The 13,206-nt window shown below is 41.2% G+C and overlaps 1 protein-coding gene across 1 annotated transcript in view; it reads left to right on the top strand.

Moving 5' to 3' along the window:
- ATG4D (autophagy related 4D cysteine peptidase) overlaps positions 1–13,206 on the top strand; it is a 444,330-nt gene that overhangs the window by 101,519 nt on the left and 329,605 nt on the right. The window contains exon 5 of the mRNA XM_044084746.1: positions 11,323–11,662. Coding sequence (XP_043940681.1) covers positions 11,323–11,662 — 340 coding nt within the window. The remainder of the gene's footprint in view (positions 1–11,322; positions 11,663–13,206) is intronic.

Raw genomic sequence — 13,206 nt, 5'->3', positions numbered from 1 at the left:
CCCATTACATCCCTGACTTATTAAATACACTTAACTTACTTAGTAGATGTGGAACTTAGAGTCCTGGAACATTAAGGGGTTACAAGCACCTAAAAAAAAAAAATTGCTTATGCACCTGATCTTGAAATCTACCGCTAATATTACTTTCCTTCAGGAGACGCATTTGTTGAATCATCAATGGGATCAAGAAAAACTGAGGCCTTGGATCAAAAAGATCATAACCTCAGAAGGCACTACAAATAAAGCTGGGGTGGCCATTATCATTAAAAATAACTTTGGGTCATATATAGGAAAGGTGGGATCGGATGATGAGGGTAGGTGATGTTATTTTACTACAAATCACCCTTTATTAGATAAACCTATTCTCCTTCTCAACATATATGCCCCTTGCACCTCTCAACAGAGTTTCTTTACGAAGTTATATAACTTCCTCACTTTATTTCCTAAGCACTATTATATTGTGAGGGGGGATTGGAATTCAGTACAGGACCCCAATTCAGATAGATCGAATCCCAGAGCTAGAGCTAATCTCTCAGTACATAAGGACATAACTGAACTGAAAGAAGAGTTTAATCTATTTGACCCCAACATATTTTTAGACCCTGCTCAGAAAAAATACAGCTACACCTTCTTTTCTAGTTGTGCCAAAAGTTGGTCTAGAATAGACTTCTTTCTTATTTCCAAGGCCTTTTACACTATGAATATCTCCTTTAAACAATCCCCTAGATCTATCTCTGACCATTCCAAGATCTCTATGGGTATTCACCGATACAGAAGGGGCCCAGCAGACAGAATAGATATCTGTTGGCGGCATGTGCTCCCATTATATTGTCTGCCAACTCATTACACTCCTAAACAAAACATATTCCCTTTTTTCTTTCTCTTGACATCTCCAGAATTTATCTGCCTGAGGAAAAATTCTCCAAAGTCTGCTTGTAGTATAAAAATATCTTTGCAAACACTTCTGAGCAAAAAATCCTAAACCTTCTGGAGTTTGTTGCATACTTGGAAGTCCTAGAGATGTCCTTCCATTGATCCTTTTAAATTTCCTTTCCACTCTCTTTCCAGTCTTTTCTAACACCTTCTGATTGATTCTTGTAATTATCATGCATAGTTTTATCTTTCAAACTAATTACCCCTGTTTTAACAGAAGCTTCTCTTCTAGACTCAACAGAAACCTCTACCAGAGTTTGGTCTGCATCTGAATTGTCTCATCTTGTGAAATAGTTCATTGCAAATGCATGTTTTATTAAACACAGTTTTGCATGATTGAGTTAATGGTGATAGATTTTTACACTGCAGTAGAGGCCCACTGGATATATGCAGATGACTTCTAAGGACATTGAGTGTTTCAGCTATATGGCCTCTAAATGTCCATGACTTTTTCCTTTTTACGTCTTTTTGGACAGATTCTGGCCAACAAAGCCAAAAGCCACTATCTGTCAACATGCACTTTTCAACCTTTTTATGACCTTGTCAGTATAGCATAAGTGGACTGACTGTACTCTAGAAACAGGCTCCAAAACAAAGTTTACAAACCATAAAGAAAAGTATGTTACTGCATTGGCGCCAGCTCGCGGTTCCAGTGGGAAACAGTTCCAAAAAACACTCAAAAGCTGTTGAAACGTTTGGTTTTAGCATTTTCGTTTTAATAAATGCAAAACAACTTCTGATAAAACAGTAAAAATCCAAACACATTTGAAATGGTGCTTATATAACATCCTAGGTCACATGAGAACCAAGCCCTCTTTCATTCATGAATTTTAAAGCTATACACCCCTATTAAGTCTTTGCTCCATAGTTTAAATTACATAGTGTTCAATTGTTGTTAACCGTTGCTGAAAGATGTCACATAAACCTAGTTTAACATAACAAACCATAAACAAATCATGAAAGGCATAAGCAATGTAAAAAGCATAAAAAACTTGCTGCCAAATTGTCTTGTTGCACAGCAAAAAGATTCAAAGAAATATCCATAGTTGTGTATATATGGGAGCGTCAACACATTTTATCAGGCAATAATGTGTTTTTAGACAAGGTTTTATTTTATCATCAATTTAACTTTTTTTTTCCATTTGGAAAGGTGATATTACTAGTTTTAATGATTTCACTGAATATTTAGCTAATATAGCTTCCTTTTTACGATTTAAGAGCAATGTAAATACAGATTTTATTGATTTTTTTTTAGATATTACTGTTTTTTAAGGGTGTAACAGGAGCACTAGGTACTAAACTTTACAAGAAACCGGTAAAAAGGAATTCATATCTGCATAGGAATAGCATGCACCCTCAGTACGTGTTCAAAAATATTGCTAAGAATCGATTTACTAGAGTTACCAAGCTGAAACTATGACTCTGCAGCTTAATGATGCTTTTTTCTGACTTTAAAGACAAGGGTTACAAAAATAGTGAGTTAAAGGGGCGCCTGTAATGTTATTTCATTAAGATAAACTATAACTAGGCAATTTGCTAAATCTGACACTATAAATATGGGTTTAGCTAATTTATTGTTCTAGGGTTAGATGCATGCTTGCTTATAATGCCAACACTAATGATGCTAAAGATATTATTAAGAGATATTGGCATATCCTAAGAGGATGTTCTGAACTTAATTAAGTGCTTTCTGATTTACCAGCCTTTGGCCGTAAGAGAAGTCAGAATCTGAAAAACAAGCTATTGTATAAAGAACAAAGAATGGTTAATAAGTTAGACCATTCTAAGAAGAAGGGTACTTTTACATGTGGTAGATGCAGGTTCTGCAGTATGTTCTAAGCTGTAATCTCCTTAAACATCTAGTCACCTCTGAGTTTAAGTTGTGTAATTGTGGTAATTGTAATACCAGTAATATAGTTTAACTTGCCTTATGTCAAAATTGCACTGCATTCTGTGTGGGCAAAACAAACCAGAAATTTAAAGACTGGACAAGTAAACATCTATCTGACATAAAAAGAGAAGTCATTACTAGTGCTCTTTGTAGACATCAAAACGACAAAGGTTCTACTCGTGTTTTTAAGTTTATGTGTTAACTAATAGTTCATACTGGAAATATTGTACTTCATACCAAATTAAATCAGAATCACATTTATTGGTCGAATATGCATGCATACAAGGAATTAGACTGGTTTCAGTGATTCTCCAAGTATGCATTACATAAATGACAACTATTAAGAACAAAACATAAAAGTAAATATATGCATGTACATATAGGTGCAAAGTGCAATAAATTCTGAAAGAAACAAATATTAACAATATGTAAACCATACTGCAGAATCCTCGAAGGTTTGGGAAAAAGAATACCCCACCCTAATAAACTGAGTTAACCATTTATGAACTTAATGGCCTGTAGGAAAACGCTGTTCTTGTGTCTGCTTGTTTTGATGTATATTAATCTATAACGCCTGGCCAATGGTAATAGTTCAAAAAGATGGTGGCCTGGATGTGAAGGGTCGGTGATGGTCTTCCCCGCCCTTTTCATGACTCTGGAATAGTACATGTCCTGTAAGGAGGGCAAATTAGCACCAGTGATACTTTTGGTAGACCTGACTATTCGATGTAACCTATTTTTGTCATGATTAGACAGAGATCCAAACCACACTATGGATGAGCCGAGAACAGACTCAGTGACTGCTTTATGGAACTGAATCAACAGTTCCTGTGGGAGGTTGAACTTCCTCAGCTGTCGCAGAAATTGGATTTTATGCGTAGCTGCACATATATTGCCAGGCTTAAATAGTACTGTCTCTTTAAAACCTTTGCTTGTTGAATGTCAGAAGTGTGTGTAATTAATTATGACATCACTGTATGAAGGAGTTCGGTTGTCACAACATTTCTGTACTAAGCCTGAAGAAGCCTGAAGGCGAAGTTGTTTTTACTTGCATTTCATTACTGTGTTCTTGATCTAGACTAGCAGCTTGTGTGTTCCAGTGGTTCTTTATTCTACTATTTGCACAGGGCTGTCATACAGGTGACTTATTCTTGTTACTATGCCTTTTTAGACTAAGGCTTTCCTGTTCCAGCATTAAGGTGCATGCATCTGTAAAATCAGTTTGCTGCTCAGTGCTCCACCTGTCTTCTTGCACCCCCACATGAAACTGTTTCTAAAAGGGGTGATTCAACTGAGACCACCCAGAAGGTACCCTGTTCCAGCATGGGATATAAATTGTGTTTAGAAAAACTAAACTTGCCCTCCTTTGAACTGGCTGCCACTGCCTCTCTAAAGATACTAACCAGGAAGACCACCTTTCTTATAGCTGTATGATCAGCTAGGAGAGTTTCTGAGTTACAATCCCTCATGTGTTAAGAACCTTTCACTGTCTTCCAGGGTATAGGATCACCCTCAGGGCAAACCCATCCTTTATGCCTAAGGTGATATCACAACTTACTTTAAGCCAGGCTGTCCATGTACCAGTCTTGTAACCACGCCCACAGAACAAGGTAGAGCAAGTCCTCCACTCCCTGGATGTGCACAGGCAGATCAGGTACTGTCTAGAGAGGGCAAAAAGCCCTAATAGAGCAGATCGATTTCTGGTGGCTTTCATAGAGGGTAAACAAGCCAAGCATTTTTCCAAACATTCTCTAAATGAATAACTAATTGCATCAAATTCTGTTATTCACAGTATGGAAAGGATTTACCCAGCCATATTAAAGCCCACTCCACCAGACATGAGGCATCTACTACTGCTTTTCTCAAAGGAGTTCCAACTCCAGCCATCCTAGAGCAGCCACATGGGAACTGAGTGCACACCTTTACAAAACACTGTAAACCTAGGCAGTGTCTCCAGGACTAAAGCAGGTTTTGTTTTCCCATTCTGCAAAACCTTATTCCCTAATGTCATACAGATACCCAAATACCCAACTTTTAGCTTTGGGAGCCCTCCCACAAATTAGTTCTGCAACATTGATATGAAGAACGTAGTACAGTTGTCACACTTGGCATAGTTGTAGGTGTTATAGTACATACTCCCACACTCCAGCTCCTGTATCTGCTGACCAGTTGTCTTCCCCTTTCTGGGTGCAGGGAGTAAGAGTTTTTTTTCTGCAGGTAGTCCTCTTATCTCCATCACCCCCTTTCTGCCTCATGTGTTTTTTCCTCCTCCTCACTTGACATCCGCAGAGGTTGTGTTGTCCCCAGCATCAGGCTGCTCGTTCACTGCTTAGAGGAGTCCAGCCATCAGCTCTGGGTACCACTGCACTTGCCACAACAGGCCCTGTCGCAACCTCCAGTGCAGCATCCACAAGCAACATCAGTGATTATGGACAGCAGCCTGTGTTCACACTGCATGCAGCCCAAAGAATTGTGCACAGCAAACAGCAGAACAGGTAAAGCAGCACCATCTGCGCCACCTCTGTGGGCTCTGACATGTACAAAATGGCAGTGCATTGTCATACAGAACAAAATAATGTATGCAGTGGTATGTAAAGGCTATTCACATTTAAGTCGTACTGCATCAGAAGTGCTCATTTATACCACACACAAGAAGGCTGATGAGTCACAACTGTTGTCATTGGTATCTAGGGACGGAAGGACATGTAGCAGTCTACATAACCTGGGGAGTGATGAATTACTGGTCAGCTGAATTGGAGATGTGTCCATAGGTAGCAGTATAATAAACGCATGGCATTGTGGACTGGTTGGAGGAGCCACTGTGATGGCTGGATGTAGTAAGACTGGAGACTCCCTGGGGCACTGGTGGTGGTAGTATTGGTAGAACATGATCTGTAAGGAGTAAATTTACTGACACCCAACCCCTGTTTCTGCATCATGCCTGCTGCTGACGTGGGGTTGGAGACTAAGATGTTCTTGCTGTTGCAAGTGCAGACTTTGCACTCTGTAATGACTTCCCGTGTGTCCATCTGTGATACCTATATGCCCCAAGCCACAGACCACACTCAAGAATAGTGCACTGATGGTGGCACTTGCTGTTTTGTTCATGGAGTTGAACATGTCACCATGTTCAGCATAGCTCTTATGAGGCCTATCATGGCATTCTCTCTGGGGTCCATTGCCTCCCAATGGCATTGACACTTTTGGATGACATCCTGTCCGAAGCCAGTCACTTTTCCAGACATCTACATGTTGGCATGGGCATCTATAGACTTGTGCCCAGGTTGTAGCTGTGCACATTTGTTGATTTGATCCCAAGAGTTTCACACACATCTGGGAAATGGCTGTGACACTGGATGGTGCCAGAAACCCTTAGTATGGATACCATACTGTGGCTGTACAAACATCCAATGCAGTGAACTGCTGTGACAACACAGGCCTAGGGGTAACAGAGGTGTTGCTGTCAGTCACAAGGGATCCCCCTATTGACAGGGGTGGCAATGCTCCATGCTGCACATCCTGTAGATCGTGTGTTGGTGAAGCCATAGTGCCACCATGGGCAATTGATGTAGGTATCCCCATGAAGGACAGACTTTGCCAGTATGACCTGGAATTGTGGTGGTTTTAATGTAAATTTTCATAGTCTGTGTGTGTAATATATATATATATATATATATATATATATGTGTATATATGTTTATTGATATATATATATATATATATATATATATATATATATATATATATATATATATATATAAAATGTGTGTGTGTTTACAGATAATTTTATTGATCCAGCTAATTTAAATGTTGAATTGAATACACGGGCAAAAAATTTAAAACACACACAATACCTAAAACTAAAAAATGTCAGATGAAGTAATACTGAGAAAGGAAAAGTATTTCCTTCCCTGATATTAACACTAACCCCCCCCCCCCATAACACTATCCTCATATTCCTCTTAATAATGGCAGTGTTATGAGGAGGTTTTTATGAAGGTAAGGTGTAGGGGTAGAGTTGGCACCCACTACTAAAGAAGGCAGGGGGCTCCGCCTTACCACACTACTGTCGAACATTGAATACCTCCTGGAGGCTCTGTTCTATGGAATCGCTCCTTGTATAAGGCCAGATGGTGCTTCAGGCTGCTTAAACACGACTGCTGCTGCTTCCTTGCTGCATGTTTTGTCCTCTAACAATGCAGCTAAGCTATAAAAGTCGCAGGTAAATGCTAATGTGCACTCTATATGCTAATGATTCTAGATTTTGCAAAGTCTTTGAATTGCTATGTTTCACAGAAACATATTAGCAACTTAAGGTATATCTGTTCAGCTGCACTCCACTGGCATGCCCACGCTAAGAGGCAGGCTATGCGTATATGCACATTGCATCACTGAGAAGTATACTTAATGCAGAGTTGTGTGTGCCATTTTGTTTTATTGAGTGTTCATGGCAGTGGTAGTTGATGTGGTCATCCTAAGGAGATCTTCTGCCGATGGTGCAGAGGAAGGTAAGATAGTGCATACCTTCTGCACAGCCTATTCAGGAAATGGCTGCTGGGAACCTGTGCTTGTTGCAGCCTGGCAGAGCAGCTGAATAGGACGACTGCATCCCCTGTACCAGTGAACAGGACAGCCACTTCTTCAAGGTGTCATAATGAGTCATCAAAGATTGGGTGTGGGAAGCAGAGGTGAGGCAAGAATGCCCTGTATTGTCATGGTCTGTCATCTCTGCTGTATTTTATACTGTAGCTTCCAGCTTTTTTTCTCTTTCACAGTTGTGTTTCTTATAAAACCTGATGTTCAACATTAGAGCACTATTGTAGTAGCCTAAGTTATGTGGTAGTGTATCCCTGCCAACCTGACAGCTTTTCCAACATTAAGAGCACCTCCCACGCACTGTCAGGAGCTTGAGTAGAGCTTCATATAAAATAGTTAGGAGAGCACACAGCTTCATAGCCACCAAAGTGCTCTCCTTCAACAGGCTTTGTGGAAATAGGTTCATAGGTTCATACTAGGCTATCTGCCCTAGGGCATTTATAAGCCTAGCCAGAGTTGTGTGGCTTTCACCACCCCTTAGGTTGAAGAATACTATACCCATTAGTTTGCCGTGCCTCTGTCCAGCAGTGATACAGAGATGATCCCCGGGGTAAACCTACGATCTCCCATCCACTGGTCAAGATTCCTCTTGAACAGAGCCAGCGAGGTGCTCTGTCTCACATGGACCGGGATTCTGTTCCACAGCATAGGGAGTCTCTGGGTGATGAATCTGTCCCTCCAGCACGTCCTATTTATATCCGTGTTGAGGTTTAAGTATCTTGCTCTTGTGGCTCTGGTGGATTTGGATTTTTTTGAGGTGGAGCATGTCGATTAATTCCGGGTTGGACATGGCCTTGTATGTCAGGCACAGGTCACCTCTGAGCAGACGGTATGCGACTGAATTGAGCTGGAGTTTCTTCAGTCGGGCAGCATATGGCATATTTTTGAGCCCCTTTATCCTTTTGGTGAGGAACTTTTGGGGTCTTTCCAATTGCTGCAGGTGTCGGGTAAGATACATTCAGAATGGGGCATTGTACTCAATCATTGGTCTGATAAGTGAAGAGTACAGGGGAACAATGACCTCCCTTGATCTGGATGTGAATCCCTTCATAATCAGGTGGGCAATGTAGAAGGTCCTCCTAACCACTTTGGCAATGTGAGTGTCAAAAGAAAGGTTACTGTCAACTTGGGTCCCCAGGTCCCTGATAACCTCTTCTGTGCTTAATGGATTGCCACCTATGTGGTAACTTGGGGTTACCTTGTTTTTACCAAAGGGTATGACTATACATTTTTGGCGTTTAGCTTAAGGCCATGGCTCTGGCACCAGTTATCCATTTCTATGAGACCTCTCTGAAGGATATCTGTGTCTGATGGATTTTCAACTATGGCGCTCAGTTTGCAGTCATCTGCAAACTTTGTCAGCCACAATCCTCCTATGTTTGCTTGCACTTCTGAAAAGTAGATGCCGAACAAGAGGGGGCCCAGGACTGAGCCCTGTGGGACACCGCTTGTGACCGGCTTGGAGTCTGACATGGCACCAGCAACTCTAACCCTGTGGGTTCTGCCCTTGAGCCAGTTTGCAACCCATCTTATCAGTCTGGCAAGACTGGGCAGATAAGTTCCTTGCTAGGCAAAACCTTACAGTATTTTATTTTTCTGAGGAAAACTAGTCTTTTTTTTTTTCTTTAATTACTTTCCAAGCATAAATAATACTAGTTTTTGTTTGGATTGTAATTATGTAATGGGGGGGGGGTAAGTATTTTCATTGCTTGTGGCAAGTTTTGTTTCTGTTTTTATTTTCTTTTAATTTTTATGTTTCTTGTATAGAATTTGTGTTAGTGGCTGGCTGGAACTGTTTGATTAGAAATATATATAAAGTGTGTGTGTGTGTGATATATGTATTTTATTAAACCTCAGAGCTATGTTTTTTGTAACCAGGAACTGCGTTTACAAACTCTTGCAGGTTCCACTAACTGTCGAGGCTTCTTTTTCACTTGGACCTATGGAACAGTTCCTGGTCTCCTTAGTTCTTCCTTCTGTCATCCTCAAGAAGAAAAAACGTTGTTAGGGAGTCTTTGGGTGTCAGACCAAGCTCCTCCTTTGCATCAGCCACCAGTGGGCGATTCTGCTGTGACCGTTTTGGTTTCTCTGACCACTGTTTTCGCACAGTCCCACTGATGTAGATACTAAGGATCAGGAGATAGATATGTCCTCTGCGGGTGTAGGGTTGCTTCTGAAGGCAAGGGAGAACTGCTCTTATAATTTGTGTGGGAAGGGACTGGTGTTGCGATTGCACCTTGTGCAGAAAGGAACCCAAGACCACAGGAGAATGTGTCTGCATTAATCACAGGAAAATGAAGCACAAAAAGTAGCAACAAACCGGAACAAAATATATTTTATGGACAGGGAACACTTCAGGGAACACTTGCTGGGATTTGCCAGGAAACTGATTTCTTTTTTTTTACTGTGCCTGTTTCCCCTTGCATGTAAGAAAAGAAAAGTTCTCTCTCTTGTTAAAAGAGAATGGATTAGAGGGAGAAACGTGTGCTTTAAGGTTCTCTTCTCTAGCTGAAACCTCTAATTTTAAGGAAATTGTAGCTTCAGATTTCCCTCCAGAAAAGTTTTATATTTTGTGATACCGTAGCTAAAACGGAAAAAAAGGTTTCCATTATGAACAGAATGATACTCTTGTTGCCCAGCAAATGTATTTTTTTTTGTTACATTTCCTGCAGCTGTACCTCCTCCTTTATCTTGTCTGGGGGAGTGTTTTTTCCGACAGCTTGCTGTTTCTCTGACAGTCAGCCTACTGCCCGTAAGAAGTATTATTGATTGTTTTAGGTACCTCAGACTCTCAAATACTTGTTTTGTAATCGTAAAGCAGAATCTGCAGTGATTTCTTTACCCAGACCTACTTGCTAGATAAACTGCGAATACTAATCACATTCTTTGTCATGGGGAACATCGTTAGCATTTGGCAGATTTCTTCTGCCACTTGAACTTTCAGAATTTTAAACTGCCAGGCTCACATTGAAAGTTTTTACTTCTGTCTTTTGAGAAAGTACAAAAGTTAACTGTTGACTTTCGCTCTTCTGAGGTGAAGAATTCTTTATTTTTGTCTTGGTTCTACTTCTTGTTTATTACAATATGTCTTTGTGTTCTTATGATGCTGCTAATAATGTCTGCAGTAACCTTTCTGAGTCCGTCATAAAAATATTTTCTTGGCTACATTTCTCAGTCTTCCTGAAGATGCTAAAATTGAACTGTTGTTGTGCAGTATGTAGCAGCGGCTTGCCACAGCAGGCACCTACTTGTACTGCTAATGTAGGTGTTGTATGCATTCTCCTACGCCTCATTCATGCAAGGGGTCAGAGACCACTGCCTTGCTCTGCTTTGTTGTGTGTATTCTCAACTGTGTTGTACTTCATTTGGGGACATTTCCCTCTTGTGTACCTCTCTGAGCCACAGCTATGTACCTGCTCACACATTATGCCCCCTGCTTAGTTTTCCTTATCCATTTTGCACACCAGCATATTGTTTCTGTGTGGCATAAGCATCCCCTACCCTGAAATGCATCTCTTTGAATCATGGACATGGAAGCCTTCCACACACAAGCTCCAGTATAGCTCTGGTAGAGTTGGAGGGAAGGGTATTCATATGTTGAGGAGCATAAATGGAACGCTGGAGAGGTGAGAGAATTTCAAGAGTGATAGGGGTTGAGTATCACTGTATACCTGAATGAGCCTTTGAGGAAGGTAATTTTTAAACAGGTTTTAAGGTTCTTTATCAAAACCTAATTCATAATGTAGAAGACAGCATAAAGTAATTGATGAAGTATAAGTTATGTTTAAGGTCTACAGACAGCTCCCCCTTTCAGATGAGTGTTGTCCAGGTTGTTGAAGTTAGTTTCTCTTGCACTTACTATTTGGCCTTCTTTTTATGTGTTTTTTTTTTGTCTCTTGCAGGTTGGATTTGGCCATATGCTCCACTCACACCAGATAGTGACATTGATATTTTCCGACCCAGATCACCTTCCCGCTGGAGCTCATCAAGTGTACAGCAGGCCTTGATACAGACAGATCGCAGCAGAGGCCCGGGTGAGCTGCGGAGAATTCACGGCTCCAGTCCCGCAACCTTAGACCACCACACTGCAGAAAAAGAGCAGCAGCACCGCAGGATTATCTCTTGGTTTGGAGATCACCCCATGGCCCCTTTTGGCATTCACCAGCTTGTTGAACTTGGAAAGACTGCAGGAAAAAAGGCAGGCGACTGGTATGGGCCATCCATTGTTGCACACATATTAAGGTGGGTGTAGATTTTCAGCACTTGCCCCACCTGTAAAAGTCGAATCTGTCTTGGTGCTCAGAGAAGATCCACCTGCTTCTCTCTGTACATTTTGGAGAAACTACAGCAGCTGTTACCTTTTGGGATGGGGGTAGTGCTGCCCCCCTTCTGAAATGAATCACTGCACTTCTGTGGATAGAAACAGGGCATAACAGTTAATCTGGAAAGTGTTTGAATACTTTCTGTGGTACTACATTAGCTGATGAGTTCTTTCACTAACTTTGCAAATCGTTTTCGCCATCGGGTATGCTGCATGCCGTACCAGGTGTGTTGCTTGTCTTGTTTCCCTCTACATTGTAGGTAATGACTTCCTTATGATTGTTGCAGTAGTCCTTGCTAAAGGGATATCTTGCTAAGGATAGCTGAATGTCTGGCCAACATACCAAAGCCTTGGCTCCTTTTGGGCAACATACATCAAAAGTATGTCCTTCATCTAAGTGTAAGGTTGCTACATGCAGTACCAAGTGTGTTACATTTTTTCTTTCCCTCTACGTGGTATAATGGTAATGAATTCCCTCCTCATCACTGTTGTAGTATTCCTTACTAAATGTAGATCCTCAGGCTAGCTGAACATCCTGGCAGCATACCAAAGCCGTAGCTCCTTCCAGGTGATGTATGTCCTACATCTAAGGTGTAAGTTACGTAAATGTTATATGGGCACCTAATTTTCAAAATTTCTTTGCAGCCAGTTTGAAAGCTATTTTTATACTTTGGCTTGTACGTCGTGTAGATACAGCTACCAAGCCTTCAAAAAATAATTACCCCCATTGCAATGTTTTCCTTCCTTTTTTCTTAAGTTTGCATTAACTTTTACTTGTGAACCAAGAAGGGGAAATGTGAGTGTGGGTGCCAGATTCCTCTTAAGGGTAGACACACGAAGTGCCTTTCTTGTCTTGGTGCTGCCTGTGACCATATTCTGTGTGAAATCCGTCAGGCTTTCATGTCAAAGACTTTACACAGCAGTCTGTCTTCCCTTTGTATCAGTTTAGAAAACCAGTGAATGAAGCTTCTGGCTCTCAGTGTTCCATGGCTTCTGAATTCTCCCTGATGTTTATTTGCCTCTTAAGAAGAAATCAGAAAGTTGTACTGTTTCTTCTGCTCTCCACCCTTCTCCAGACATTTCCATAAGATTGGATGAAGAACCCGTGGACCGTCTGGTTCCACCCACAACCACCTCTATCACAACCCAGTCAGAGGCTGGTATGGGGCTGCTTACATGCACATCTGCTCAGGCTTTGCCTGTGTCTTCTTTAGACAATGAGGGAAAACTATGGCTAATTATTTTTGAGGAGCCTAAGGGTATTCCACAGATTCTGCTTAGGGAGGAAGTCTCTGGTTCCAATATAGAAGTCAGGCAAGGGTCTGAAACCCCTAAGATTTTTGGGCTGATGTTCCCTTGAAACTGAGACCAGATGGCTTAGTGGTTAAGGTCTTCGCCTTCCATGCGAAAGGTACAAGGTTCAATCCTGACCTTGACCAATACCTGTTTGGATTTTGCATGCTCT

Source organism: Protopterus annectens, chromosome 9.part0, assembly GCF_019279795.1.
Source record: "Protopterus annectens isolate FY-2018-M chromosome 9.part0, PAN1.0, whole genome shotgun sequence".
Classification (NCBI taxonomy): Eukaryota; Metazoa; Chordata; order Ceratodontiformes; family Protopteridae; genus Protopterus; species Protopterus annectens.
The sequence above is the reverse complement of the archived record's forward strand: the minus strand, read 5'-3'. Positions and strand labels throughout refer to the sequence as shown.